The sequence below is a fragment of the Hyperolius riggenbachi genome, chromosome 6, assembly GCF_040937935.1.
Source record: "Hyperolius riggenbachi isolate aHypRig1 chromosome 6, aHypRig1.pri, whole genome shotgun sequence".
Classification (NCBI taxonomy): Eukaryota; Metazoa; Chordata; class Amphibia; order Anura; family Hyperoliidae; genus Hyperolius; species Hyperolius riggenbachi.
In genome coordinates, this window is record NC_090651.1 from 271,611,108 (window position 1) to 271,624,882 (window position 13,775).

Sequence of the window (13,775 nt, forward strand, 5' to 3'; positions counted from 1 at the left end):
ACTAAATACCAGGGATAGGTATAGGAGAGGGAGGGGGCTATTAGACACCAGGGAACTTTATAAGGGAGAGAGGTGGCCACTAGACATTGAGGTCAGCCCACGACTTGGTCCCAGAGCTCAAATTCAGCCCACTTTGTATGTGAGTTCAACACGCCTGCTTTAAAACAATACCAGTTGCCTGGCAGTCTTGCTGATCTCTTTGGCTGCAGTAGTGGCTGAATTACACACCTGAAACAAGCATGCAGCTAATCCAGTCTGACTTCAGTCAGAGCACCTGATGTGCATGCTTGTTCAGGGGCTGTGGCTAAAAGTATTAGTGACACAGGATCAGCAGGAGAGTCAGGCAACTGGTATTATTTTAAAAGGAAAAATCCATATCCTTCTCAGTTTAGGTTCACTTTAAAGGAAAACTTAAGGCAACTATAAAAAATGAGATTTACTCACCTGGGGCTCCCCTCAGCCCCCAGCAGCCGATCGGTGCCCTCGCAGCCCCGCTCAGATGGCCGCAATAGCAGCATAGGGGGCGATATACAGGCTGGGAACGCGAAGAATCACTCGCGTTCCCATGCCTGTCGGCCGGTGACGGCCAAACCGGAAGTGTTCGCCGGCGGGTGCAGGAGCATCTGAGCGGGGCTGCGAGGGCACCGATCGGCTGCTGGGGGCTGAGGGGAGCCCCAGGTGAGTAAATCTCATTTTTTATAGTTGCCTTAAGTTTTCCTTTAAGTTAAGCAGATGATCTGTATGCTTGTTTGGGGTCTGTGACTAAAAGTATCAGAGGAAGAGCATCAGCAGGGCAGCCAGGCAATTTGCTCTGTTTAAAAGGAAAGAAATGTGGCAACCTCCATATCCCTCTAAGGTCAGTAAGGCTTTATGTTGGTGCTGGTCCTAGGAAGACGTGAAGGCTTATGTTTATACTGGGTGTGCTTTATGATAAGGCTTTCATTGCAGCATGATCCTTTGTATGAAAAACAGCATGCTGATGTGGGCATCATAAACTGGTGAGGTGGCATATTAGGGGATTATGTAGTAGGTCAGTATCATGGAAATGAAGGAATTCGGTGGAAAGTCAAGAGATGATACAAGACAGGAGATGGGCATTAGGCAGGTAAGATAATTACGACCATCCGATTCTATTATTATAATCGGAAGAAAATCGGTGCCACCAAGCACATGCCCGAACGACAATGCAATCACTTTCAGGCTGAAATTGGTCGTATGCAGCGATTGGACATGCTGCAAGATGTAGGGCGAATTGCTTTATCGGGTGCTCGGCACTAACGGCGAGCGATATCGGGAAGAGCGTCAAGCACGACGAAACCCCCCGCACTGTACCCCCCTAATGTTTTATGTCCCCCCTGGTTCCCACTGCAAGCGATACATTACCTGTCCGCGGCCTCCGCTTTCTCCAGGTTCCCTCTGCTCTCCATATACGGGCGTGTGTGTGTGTGGCGTCAGACATCACACAATCGCCCTTACTAGGCAACCACGTGGGGGCACGTGTGTCTAGAGCATAGGGAGCTCAGAGCAAGCAGAGGCCGTGAACAGGTTATATATCGCTTGCACTGGGCACCAAGGGGAACATTAAACATAGGGGGGGGGCAGCATCGGGTCGGCGAGGCGTTCAGATGCGGCTTCACAAGGCCGATTCCTGATCAATTTCATGCTGAAACTCATCAGGAATCGGCCTGCGGTGTATGGGCAGCCAACAGATCTCTCTCTAATCAGATTCGATTAGAGAGAGATTTGTCTCTTGGTCAAATCTGCTCATCATTGCCAAATGTATGGCTACCTTAAGAGCTAGGTTGGCATAAGGCAGTCAGTGAGCATTAGGCAAATCAGGGGATTAGGAGATAGATGGGCATTTAGCAAGGGAGCGGGTAAGAATGCGGGCAGAAATTTGACAAGTGAGGGGATTAGGAGGTGGATGCGAGTCAGATGAAAGGATTAGAAAATGGGTGAGCACCAGCCGTCACTTATTTGATACTGAGAAACCAGCTGATCATAAGCATACAAAATTAAACCACAGTCACATAAGCAGATGGAGGAGCTTGATTGACATTTTATGCACATGGGTAATTGTCCATGCAGGATGCTATGCTGTTGTGAACACTACTGAACACGTATTGTTATACAATATTTTCAAATGGCTGGCATACTTTATGTGGATACTGAACAGATGAGTGTGAAAGACAGGAAAAAGGTGTCTCCTTAATTGGGAAAGAACCTGAAGTTCCATTTGTTTACTATTCAATTAAAAACAAATTAGATGTGGAAATTCAATTTTTGCCTTTTGTCTTTGCCTGGGGTGTACTTTAGGGCATTTTTTGTGATCTCACTATGCTTGTGTTGTGTCTGTACTTCTTGATGCATGTATATGAATGTACCTGTTCCAGAGGTGAGTGTATGGAGTTTATGTCTGAGTGTATGTATTTGTGTGCATGGTTTTGTGCCTGTGTTGTGTTTGTATGAAAGAGCCAAAACATGCAGCTACAAGCTATACGCAACTCCCTCCTTACCTCCTTCTCCTCCTTTCCAAACAGTATCATCTTTCCCCCTAGACTTTCCTCCTACCAGTCACCCTCTCTATGGACCATTGCTCAGACTTTAGCAGGCCAAAACAATTATACTTTATAATTTCTACCAAAATTCACTTCCCAATGTGTCTCATGCTGGGCATACACGACTCGTTTTTGCAGCTCGATTCTCCCTTTCGATCGTTTCACCGCTCGATTCTCTTATCTTTCGCTAATTTTTCTTATCTTTTTCCATTCACTGCTATCACAAATCGAGCAGCGAAATAATCGAGCAGGAGATCTGACATGTCGGATATTATCTATCGAGCCATCTAAATGGCTCAAAAACGAACAGTGTATTCCCAGCATCAGGTAAACAGCAATTGGCAAGCTAAGATTTATTTTGCTAATTGCAGTAGGTAGCCTCCTGCCTCTGCTCCTCCCACCTCTACAGGATGGTAGAAGTAGCTCAACTAATTATGCACTAGAGGCTGCTCGGCCCACTGTCATCTGAAAAGATCATGGACAATTGTTCTGGATGACAGAGACTAGTGTCTGTATGGCCCTTAATTTACCATATTGTGCAAGCTATAATAGCTCTGCCTCACAGTACACATGTGGATTGGATGGAACCTAAGCACTTGCTGCATAGAACCATGAAAGGCATATAGTCATCTTGTGTCGTAGGTGAGGAAGAAGGCAGTGCCACCTTTCTCAACATTTTATTAACATTACTACCTTTGACAATGCAGTACGTACACTGCCAGTGTTCTCCTGTAGATGCGCCACAGAAAGCCACCAAATCAAATAAAGCCCTCCAATATTGTATATTGAACTCTCTCTCTTTTATAAATGAGTCAATACTAACATCAGATCAGTTGTAATCATGTTCACCTCCTAGATTAGGAAGTCACACTGAAGATTACCTGCTGATGGAAGTGGTCGAGGTCCTGGAGAACGCCGGTTATGGGGATATCTGTGACGGACCCTGTTCACACCAGGTGTCTGAGAAGAAGCCAATGAATTGGAACTTGCATTACAAGAAAGAGGATCTGGAAAAGGGACATCACCAGATTTTATTTACTGAATTTATTCCTTCCTACCTCCATAAAGAATCCACGATTCATATCATGTCTACAGCCCCTTATGTCCTTAGGAGAATAATTTGATGATGCAAAATTATATACATTTATCAACATTCACTGGGCTAGTGACATACTACAGAAGTATACCGATGGAATGGCTATATGTGTCGGTAAATGGCAGATGACATTTATTGTCCGTAAAGGTAAGGTCATGCTTCTTGGCTGCACAAACCGCATAGCACCACATTGATTAAAGTGGATACAGCTTGGAACATCTCATCGGGAGAAGGAACTGGGAGTACACATGGATATGTTAAGCCAATATATTCAATGCCAAGCAGCAGCAGGTAAAGCAAATAAGATTTTGGGATGGATAAAAAGAGAAATAAAAACACATGACACTAATATACCGTACTTATGTCCCCTTGTAAGGCCACATTACAGGGGAGACACAGGAGTTTTAGAACAGGTGCAAAAACAAGATATCAAATTAATCAAAGATGGAAGGTCCCACTTACAAAGTAAGGTTACACCTATTGCGTTTATTAAGCTTGGAAAGAGACAACTTAGAGGATATCCAGTTAACATGCATAAATACTTCCAAATGTAATTACAAAAGCTTGGAGAAAGTGCTTTAAATACCCAAGTCTGTGCAAAGGACAAGAGGATATCATTTTCATATGGAGGAAAGGAGATTTTAAAAATTCACAAAGAAAGGAGTTTTTAAAAATGACACAAAGAGGGAAAGTAACAAAGAGGGCACAGGAGACACAACAAGGGCAGTGGAAACCCAGAGGGGGCACATTGGGACAGGAGAAGGAACACAGTGGACACAGGGGTACAGGAGGTGGTACGGGGGGCAGGAAGGGGGCAGTAGAGGTAAACTGGAGGCACAGGGGGACAGAGAGGGGCAATAAAGATGGTGGTGGCACAGTGGGACACTTTAGGCAGAGTGTTCCGACTTAAAAACAGATTCAGGTTCAAGTGTACCTGAGACAAATTAAAAAAAAATAATTTATACGTACCTGGGGCATCCTCCAGCCCCCTGCATGCCGATGGCTCCCTCGCCGCCCTTCCGGGCCGCCTCAATCGATCACTGGCTGCGACTAAAGGACTTACCTGCATCAAAAGCGGGGGGCTTTTGATGCAGGTAAGTCCTTTAGTCGCAGCCAGTGATCGAAGGCTTTACCGGGACAGGCGGGAGAGGATTGAGGCAGCCAGGGAGGACGGCAGGGAGCCACTGGCCTGAAGGGGGATGGAGGAAGCCCCAGGTACGTATAAATTCTTTCATTTGTCCCAGGTTTCCTTTTAATAAGGGACTACCTGTATTTATACTGCCAATCTCAACTCATCCCATTTAAAGTGTACCTGAGACAAATTAAAGTTTTATACATACCTGAGAGCTTCCTCCAGCTCCCTCTGCACAGATTGCTTCCACGTTGTCTTCAGCCTCCTCCTCCTTCACCTGGTAGAAGCCCAATAAGTTTGGCCAGTTGGATTAGTCTGCGCATGCAAGCTCCCTTCCCCCCCATCTCGCTCCCACGGCTGGGAGCATTCTGCTTCTGAACAGTAGTACTGCACAGGTCACTCCCGTCCACGCGAGTGTGGCGTGGTGCGTGCACGTGGCTGGCCCGCACATACTCCTTGGCTGGCCAAACGAACGGGGCTTCTACCGGGAGAATGAGGAGGCGGAGGATGACAGCATTGGGAACGATCAGTGCAGAGGGGGTTGGAGGAAGCCCCGGGTATATAGAAGACTTTTTAAATCATTTGTCTCAGGTTTCCTTTAAATCTTTTATGATCTGTTCTAATCTAACATAACAAATGGCATGGTACACTCGCTCATTGAGCCCTTTATTAGAAACATCTGTACACCTCATTATTATCTTTCTGATTCTAAATTTTGGACAAGTAAATTCCCTTCATGGGGAATTCTCAAGGTTTCCTTTATTCTTTTCTAAAGCAAATCATTGCAAGGACCTATACAAAGATGCCAGTCGCCCTGCCTACTTGCCTGCACACTATACTCACAATCTGATTGCCGTTCAGGAAAGGACAAAGGATGAGGAAATGTACTAGTTCATAACCTGACAGAAAGAGGTTCAGTGCCATCATATTAATGAAAATTTCAGTGACAGCTACACAGACAAAACATATTTTATATTATCGGTTATATATATTTTATCGGTTATATATAAATGTTATCTTTCTAGCACCTAACACAAAGAATACACTGCATTCATAAAAAAAGAAGACTACACAATCACTTTATTATTATAAAATCTGCCTGGAGTCTCACCATGCACTTCACTGTGTGGAGGACTGTGAGCAATAGTGTGGTTCTCTTCATGATGGCCAGAGCAGTTTATGTCAGGCTCAGAGGGCCACGGCCGACACTCCAGAATCTTGCATGTATACACACATCGCTTTCGGGCATCTGTTGTACTCCAGTATACACGTGAACATCTAGTCAAAGAAAAGAGAAACCGTGTTCTGTAAAGTATGCAGAAAAACAAAACAAAAACAAAGTGTGTGTGTGTGTGTGTGTGTGTGGTGAGTATGTGTGTGTGTGCGCGTGTGTGTGTGTGTGGTGTGTGTGTGTGCGTGTGTGTGTGTGGTGTGTGTGTGCGCGTGTGTGTGGTGTGTGTGTGGTGTGTGTGCGCGTGTGTGTGTGTGTGTGTGGTGTGTGTGTGTGCGCGTGTAAGTGTGTGCGTGTGTGTGTGTGTGCGTGTGTGTGGTGTCTGTGTGTGGTGTATGTGTGTGGTGTGTGTGGTGTGTGTGCGTGCGTGCGTGCAAGTAAGTGTGTGTGTGTGTGTGTGTGTGTGTGTGCGCGTGTAAGTGTGTGCGTGTGTGTGGTGTGTGTGTGTGTGTGTGTGTGTGTGTGTGTGTGTGTGGTGTGTGTGTGTGTATGCTACATTTTTCTGTAATTTTTAACTGTGACTTTACTACAGCACCTGGTATACAGCTACTGAAATGATTCTAATTTAAAGTGGACCTGAAATCTTTCACAGAACAGAAGGAAAACCTAGATAAATGCACCCTGTATGTATTTAGAACGTTTAGCCTGTCTAATTCCCCCTCATTTGTTCCTAATCACAAGTTGAAATTTGATCTCTCCCCTGGAGTCAGCTGACTGTCATGGAAAATAAGAAAGATAAGCTCATTTGAAAGCACAGGATGTTTACAATATCTCTGCTTCCATGAGAGCAGGAAGTAGACACACTGCAGATTTATTGCAGGATTTGTATCAGCTGTAACAAAGAAATGTTTTTATTTTATGGTTATTATGCTGTTGCGTATCTATTAAAGCAGAGAGGACTTTCTGAGTTTAGGTCTGCTTTAAGTATGACACATTTTATGAGAATCAATGTGCTGTGGAAGAAACAAAAGTGCTCACTAAAGAGAAACTGAAGTGAGAGGAATACAGAGTCTCCCATCTGTATTCCCTTATAAACACACTGGGAAAGGTGGGCATTGTTGGATAGTGGCCACAAATAATACATTTGGAAAGGGTCAGAAAAAAAGAGGAGGAGCAGTGGAGACTGGAGGCAGCCTTCCTAGGAAAGACGAGTATCACACTTTCTGTCTGCACACCATTGCTAATTTCTTTCTGTATATTGGGTTCAAGTTCTCTGATGGTTTCCAATGTTCTCCTCCAAAAAGCTGTGCATACACCACTGATTTGTTTGAGCACTATCTGACCTATTCAATCACTTTGATTGAATCTGCCAGTAATCTATTGCTTCAACATATCTGATTGATTCCATTTTATTCCATTTTGTGCAGTTTAATAAAAGTCTGATTGGACAGGTTGGAAAATCTCCAGCAGGGTTGGCGGAAGGTGCAGTGGGGGATCAATAGCCCATAGCGTTTCACTGCATTTTTTATAAACTCTATTGAAACAGATTTTTTTGCCCAGTTTGGCCTTCTAAAGTCAACCCCACTATGTGATGTGCTAAAACATTGCACCTTTCTAACTTGATCTTTGTGGTGTCAATCACAAGCCTGAACTCTTTACAGTTAAGAAAAAACAAATACAAACAATGTTTATTGTACATTGGGGAAACTATAGCTCAACTAAAACTTGTAGTTTAGTATTGGATGGGAAGAATCCCCTTCACATTCTCAGCAGTCAGAGAGCGTAACAAAAAAGAACTCTTATTTGTACAGCGGGGAGGAAGAAAAACAGGATTTTACTAGGTAATTAGTATATTTGTTATCTGACAAAATCACAGGTTCAGATTAATGCTGGGTACACACTATGAGATTTTCTGGACGATTTACTGTCAAGATTGATTATTTCCAACATGTCCGATCTGCTTTCCAATCGGACATGTTGGAAATAATCGATCTGACAGTAAATCGGCCAAAAACAATCTCATAGGGCTTGATTCACAAAAGAGTGCTAACTGTTAGCACGGCTGTTTTCGCGCGAATTTTCACATTGCGCGCGTTCGTGAATGTTTGCGCTAAATCTCCCAATCTTCCAGCATGTCCCTCGCTGCAGCAAGCGGCGCTGTCAATCACCGACACATGGACCGGAGCACACTGCGCAGGTGCAGAACTACTCCACCTGCGCAGTACGCTCCGGTCCACGTGGCGGTGATTGACAGCGCTGCTCGTGCAGGCGCAGTACAGGCCGACCTCCAGCTCGGCCGGACGTCATCGCCGGGGACCGGAAGGCAGTATTGGACGAAGCCCCGGGTAAGTAGCACTTATTTTCATTTAAATAGCCTGATAACTCCTTTAAAACTGTTCTGTATTCAGAACTTCCTCTCTACTCTAAAGGTGGCCATACACTTATAGATTTGCAGCAGATTCGACCATCAGATAGATATCAGTCAGATACCTGTCAAGTCGAATCTAACAGGAATCTGTTGTGTGCCAGTCTACCTGTCGCTTGAACTCGATGGACGTATATGTCTTTTTTCAACCCAAATAACTATGTAACTATGTAACACTAGGAACAGATTTCCAATAGATTTTAGAATGAAATCTATTGGAAACCCATCTAAATGCATTATTGGACCATTAGATCCAATGCAACTCTATGGTCCATCGATCTGCTAGCAGCAGCAGATTGGTCTAGATCTTCCATTCTGTCAGATAGATTAAATCCATCGAAATTGGCCACAAATAGATCGATCAGTAGTTTTAAAAGAATCGATCTCTGATCAATCGATCGATTCTATAGAATCGATCGATCGATGGCTGAAATCGACCAGTGTATGGGCCTCTTAAAAGATAAGCATAATAACAGAAAAACATTTCCTTGTTACAACTAATGGAGCTCCTTTAGAGATGCTTCAGTGTTGTTACTTGGGACTGGGTTAAAGGGAATCTGAGGTGAAAATAAACGTATGATATAATGAATTGTATGTGTAGTACAGCTAAGAAATAAAACATTATTAGCACAGATATGAGTCTCACATGGTTTCCAGTACAGGAAAAGTTAAGAAACTTCAGTTGTTATCTATGCAAAAGAGGTTCTTTGAGCTCAGCGAATTTATAAAGTCATGGACAGCACTGTCTTTTTGAAGCGCTTATCTCAACTGTCTCTCATCGTTTCTTTTTTATTTTTCTGCGGAGAAAAGTTCAAAGGGTCATAGCCTGCTCCGTGAAATCCTTTAAAATGCTGAGTGTATTGTAGAAACTGCTATTATTAGAGAATGATGCAAAAAAAAAAAAAAAAAAAAAAAAAAAAAAAGCTGTATACCTGAAAATAAAAATATGACACGATTTTCTTTGCTACTAATGTTCTATTAATTATCCATATTACACAACCAAATCATATTATGAATGTGGGCCTGTACACATTGCTGCACTTCTAAAATCGCATGCTTTTTTTTAATCGGAAGGTCTTTTGAAAAGTCATGAAAATCGTGAAGACCTGTACACACTTATGCGATTTTACTATTTTCATTGAGACTTTGAGAGTTAAAAATCGCATGCGATTTTAAAAATGCAGCGCAAGTGCAGATTGCCGCTGAACGGCACACTGCAGGAGGACGGCGTGGGACACGTGTTTATGGGCCTGGAGGAAGCCCCAGGTAAGTATCGAATCTTTAGATTTAATCATCTCTGGTACAATTTAAGTTTATTAAAAACGAGCTTTTTATCTTAATTTGCACCCAGCCATCAATTTTCTGAACTCAATGTAAGATTACAATACACTTGTGTGCCAGCTTGGAATCTGTACTAGGCAGGGGCGGACATACGGCCGTGCAGAGGAACAAGGGCCCCTCAGGTTCCGTTTCTGGAGGGGCCCATTCAGTACTGCTGATGATTTTTTATTTTTTACATTGTGTCAGAGCTGCAGGAGCTAGGAGCCGAGGAACGCTATTTGGTCACACCCCTCCTTCCCTCCCTCCCCTCTGGCTGGTGGTACTGAGAGAGACGTCAGTATCAGACACGCTGATCTGACGTCTCTGCGTAAGCCAATATGTGTGGCTCGGCGGGAAACAGCTGAGGAGAGGAGAGAGCTGGCAGGAGATCCTGACGAGGAGCCAGAGGAGACAGGAGACTGCAGATCGGATCCAGGGCCCAGCTTTTCTTTGGACTAACCTCCCCCCTCCTACCATTATGAATCTCCGGCCACGATTCTCGTCCCCTGAGAGGCACATAACGGACGCTGCTGGACTGGTGAAAGGTCACGCTGCTGTGCCCCACTGACAGGAGTCAGAAGCCAAAACACACATGCTGTGATGCTGAATCTCCTCTCAGAGTCTCATGCAGGCAAGTGTCTGGATGTGGGGGAAGGGGAGAGCTGGCATAAGTTTGTGTAGTCTGAGAGGGGGAGATGTGGACATGTCTGTGTGTGGGGGGATTTAGCTATAGTATGGGGGGCAGGTGTGAGTTATAGGAGGGGGGCTAGATCTGGCTGTGAGGATTTACCTGTAGTGGCAGATTGGGTGTCAGACTGTCAGTAAGAATGAAATTTGGCTGTAGGTAGAAGCAGTAGGAGGGAGATATGGTTGTGTCACTGACACTGAATTGTAATCCCCTGACGTTTGTTTGAGTATTGTAGAAATTAGGTGTTTATGGGGGGGTTTTATTTATTGTTCTTTAGTGAATTTGGGAGCAGTTTCGATTGTTTTGCACATATACTGTATCTTAAAGTCCTATGGGAGAAAAGCGCTATGAAATGTTATTGTATTGGATAAAGGAACCCTGAAATGACTTAAAAAAAGTTTCACTTACCTGGGGTTTCTTCCAGCCCCCTGCCCGCCCTCTGCCCGTGCCGTCTCTGAGCAGTCCTCCAGTCCCCCGTCACAGCTATGTTTCGTTATCGCAACTTGGAAGACGATGGCCGTATGCTGTGCACATCCTCGTTGGCACTCCTGGCGCTGGGAGCGTCCTGCACAGGTCCAGTGGCCATCGACTTCCAAGTCGCGATAACAAAACATAGCTGCCGCAGGGACCGGAGGATTGTTCCGTGATGGCGAGGGCTTCTGGCTGCAGAAGCCCCAGGTAAGTGAAATACTTTTTTTTTTTTTTTAAGTCATTTTAGGTTTCTTTTAAAGAGACTCCGTAACAAAAATTGCATCCTGTTTTTTATCATCCTACAAGTTCAAAAAGCTATTCTAATGTGTTCTGGCTTACTGCAGCACTTTATACTATCACTGTCTCTGTAATAAATCAATGTATCTTTCCCCTGTCAGACTTCTCAGCCTGTGTCTGGAAGGCTGCCAAGTTCTTCAGTGTTGTGGTTCTGCTATGAACTCCCCCTTCCAGGCCCCTCTATGCACACTGCCTGTGTTTTATTTAGATTAGGGCAGCTTCTCTCTTCTCTCTTATCTTTTACAAGCTGGATAAATCGTCCTCTGAGCTGGCTGGGCTTTCACATACTGAAGAATTACAGACAAGGGCAAAGCTGTTTGCAGGAAGAAACAAGCAGCCTGAAACTTCAGTGCATGAGAACAGGGGGAAAGAAACACACAAATGATCTCTTGAGATTCAAAAGGAAGGCTGTATACAGCCTGCTTGTGTATGAATGTATTTTCTATGTGTGGACATACTGTACATCAACCTACTTCCTGTTTTGGTGGCCATTTTGTTTGTTTATAAACAAACTTTTTAAAACTGTTTTTAACCACTTTTAATGCGGCGAGGAGTGGGGAAATTGTGTCAGAGGGTAATAGGAGATGTCCCCTAACGCACTGGTATGTTTACTTTTGTGCGATTTTAACAATACAGATTCTCTTTAAGGTCTCTTAAAATGCATTGGACCTGTACTTTGGATTTTTTGGTCTTCTAGTTACAGAGTACATAGTCATGTCACTAACTGTCCTCAGAGGAGCTCACAGTGTAATCCTACCATAGTCAGTCTAATGTCTTATCATATTATTATGCATTTATATACCACTGATATCTTCTGCAGCACTTTACAGAGTACATAGTCATGTCACTGACTGTCCTCAGAGGAGCTCACAATGTAATCCTACCATAGTCACAGTCTAATGTCCTACCATATTATTATGTATATAGCACTGACATCTTCCGTAGTACTTTACAGAGTACATAGTCATGTCACTGACTGTCCTCAGAGGAGCTCACAATGTAATCCTACCATAGTCATAGTCTAATGCCCTACCATATTATTATGTATAAAGCACTGACATCTTCCGTAGTACTTTACAGAGTACACAGTCATGTCACTGACTGTCCTCAGAGGAGCTCACCATCTAATTTTTATTAGGAGACGGGGCTTCATTTAATGTTTCCGTGGTGATGACCACTGTCTTTGAATCACACCACTGCTAAGTTCATGTACATTTGGCCCTGCTCATGACCTGTCATTACCACGCCCACTTTCTAGTGTGTGGACACGCCCATTTTTTTGCTGCGGCGCAGGTCAGCATCTACCCCAGCATAGAATACAGCACCTGCATAGCACTCTGAAAAAAAACCCATCCTGGACCTGCCTCCTGTTTACAATCCACTGTCTTGTTTTCCCAGTGCACCTCCTGCCTCCTAGCTCACTCAACCTCTGTACTAGGTTCCAGCCAGGTGGTCTAGAATGCAGACTGCACCATCTTTGGCTAGTCAATCCTACATTGATTTGCATTTGCTCCAGTCAGCTCCACTTTGCAGTCAGAAACATCTGATTTGCATGTTCAGGGCTGTGGCTACATGTAGTAAAGGCAGAGGATCAGCATGACAGCCAGGCAATATGCATTATTTAAAAGGAAATAAATATTTTGGCCACCATATCCCTCTCACTTTGGGTGTGCTTTCAAGTTTAAAACACAGAGCCTGTCATGTCAGCCTCGGTCTTAATGACACAGGATTGGGGGTCTTGGAGATAAGTTTTGCTTTCATTCAGTAAGCTGTATAATGCAGATGCCACATGTATGCATCAAGAAATATTTCTGGGCCTCAGGGAAGGTTGCCATAGACTGTATTGGTAAACAGATGCAATGTGTTACCACACCCAATTTAGTTATGGCCACACCCACTTTTAGCTACATGTCAGGGGGGCCCGCAATTGGAATTTTGCACAGGGGCCCGCTGCTGGCTGTGTCCGCCACTGGTACTAGGGGATTGGCTTAGAAGTTCTCACTTGACAAAGCCAATGAGACTCATTTTTCTACAAATCCACTAACTAAGCAAGTCTGTCTTTTCTTTGCAAAAAAAAAAAAACACACATGGAAAGCAATCTGAAATACGTTCAGTACACAGAACTGAACAGATTGCTTTTTTCTTAACCAAACCCACATAAGACACTTACTGATATCCAACAGGGAATAGCTTTTCTTCACAATCTGACAGGTCATTCAGCATTCCCAGGCAATCTACTGTCAGGGAACCTGTGATGAACAAATGTAGACCATAAGGAAAGGAAAAATAAATATTTTAACATTATAAAAACTTATTCTGGAAAACGGGAGGTGTAAAGAAAGTGAAAGACTGATGCAAAAGAAGAATCTATAAAGCCAATGATCATAGTTAACAATACCAGAGAATAGGAGTATTTATTATTTATTGTATTTATAAAGCGCCAACATATTACGCAGCACTGGACATTAGTTTAGGTTACAGACAATATTTAGGGGTGACATACAGCAAAATGACAATACCTGAATGCAAGAAAGACCAGATCATGCAGCACAGTTAGGTGAAGTTCATTGGAAGAGCGGAGTGAGCGGCTAGGTGTGTACCTCTGAGTAAGATTGGA

The 13,775-nt window shown here is 43.8% G+C and overlaps 1 protein-coding gene across 3 annotated transcripts in view; it reads right to left on the minus strand.

Moving 5' to 3' along the window:
• Positions 1 to 13,775, minus strand: part of KMT2A (lysine methyltransferase 2A) — a 151,202-nt gene that overhangs the window by 31,638 nt on the left and 105,789 nt on the right. For all 3 annotated transcript variants that reach the window (XM_068240848.1, XM_068240847.1, XM_068240849.1), the window contains exons 24-26: positions 13,329 to 13,407; positions 5,898 to 6,064; positions 3,440 to 3,565 (exon numbers count right to left, since the gene is read on the minus strand). In XM_068240848.1, the coding sequence (XP_068096949.1) occupies positions 3,440 to 3,565; positions 5,898 to 6,064; positions 13,329 to 13,407 (372 nt within the window). The remainder of the gene's footprint in view (positions 1 to 3,439; positions 3,566 to 5,897; positions 6,065 to 13,328; positions 13,408 to 13,775) is intronic.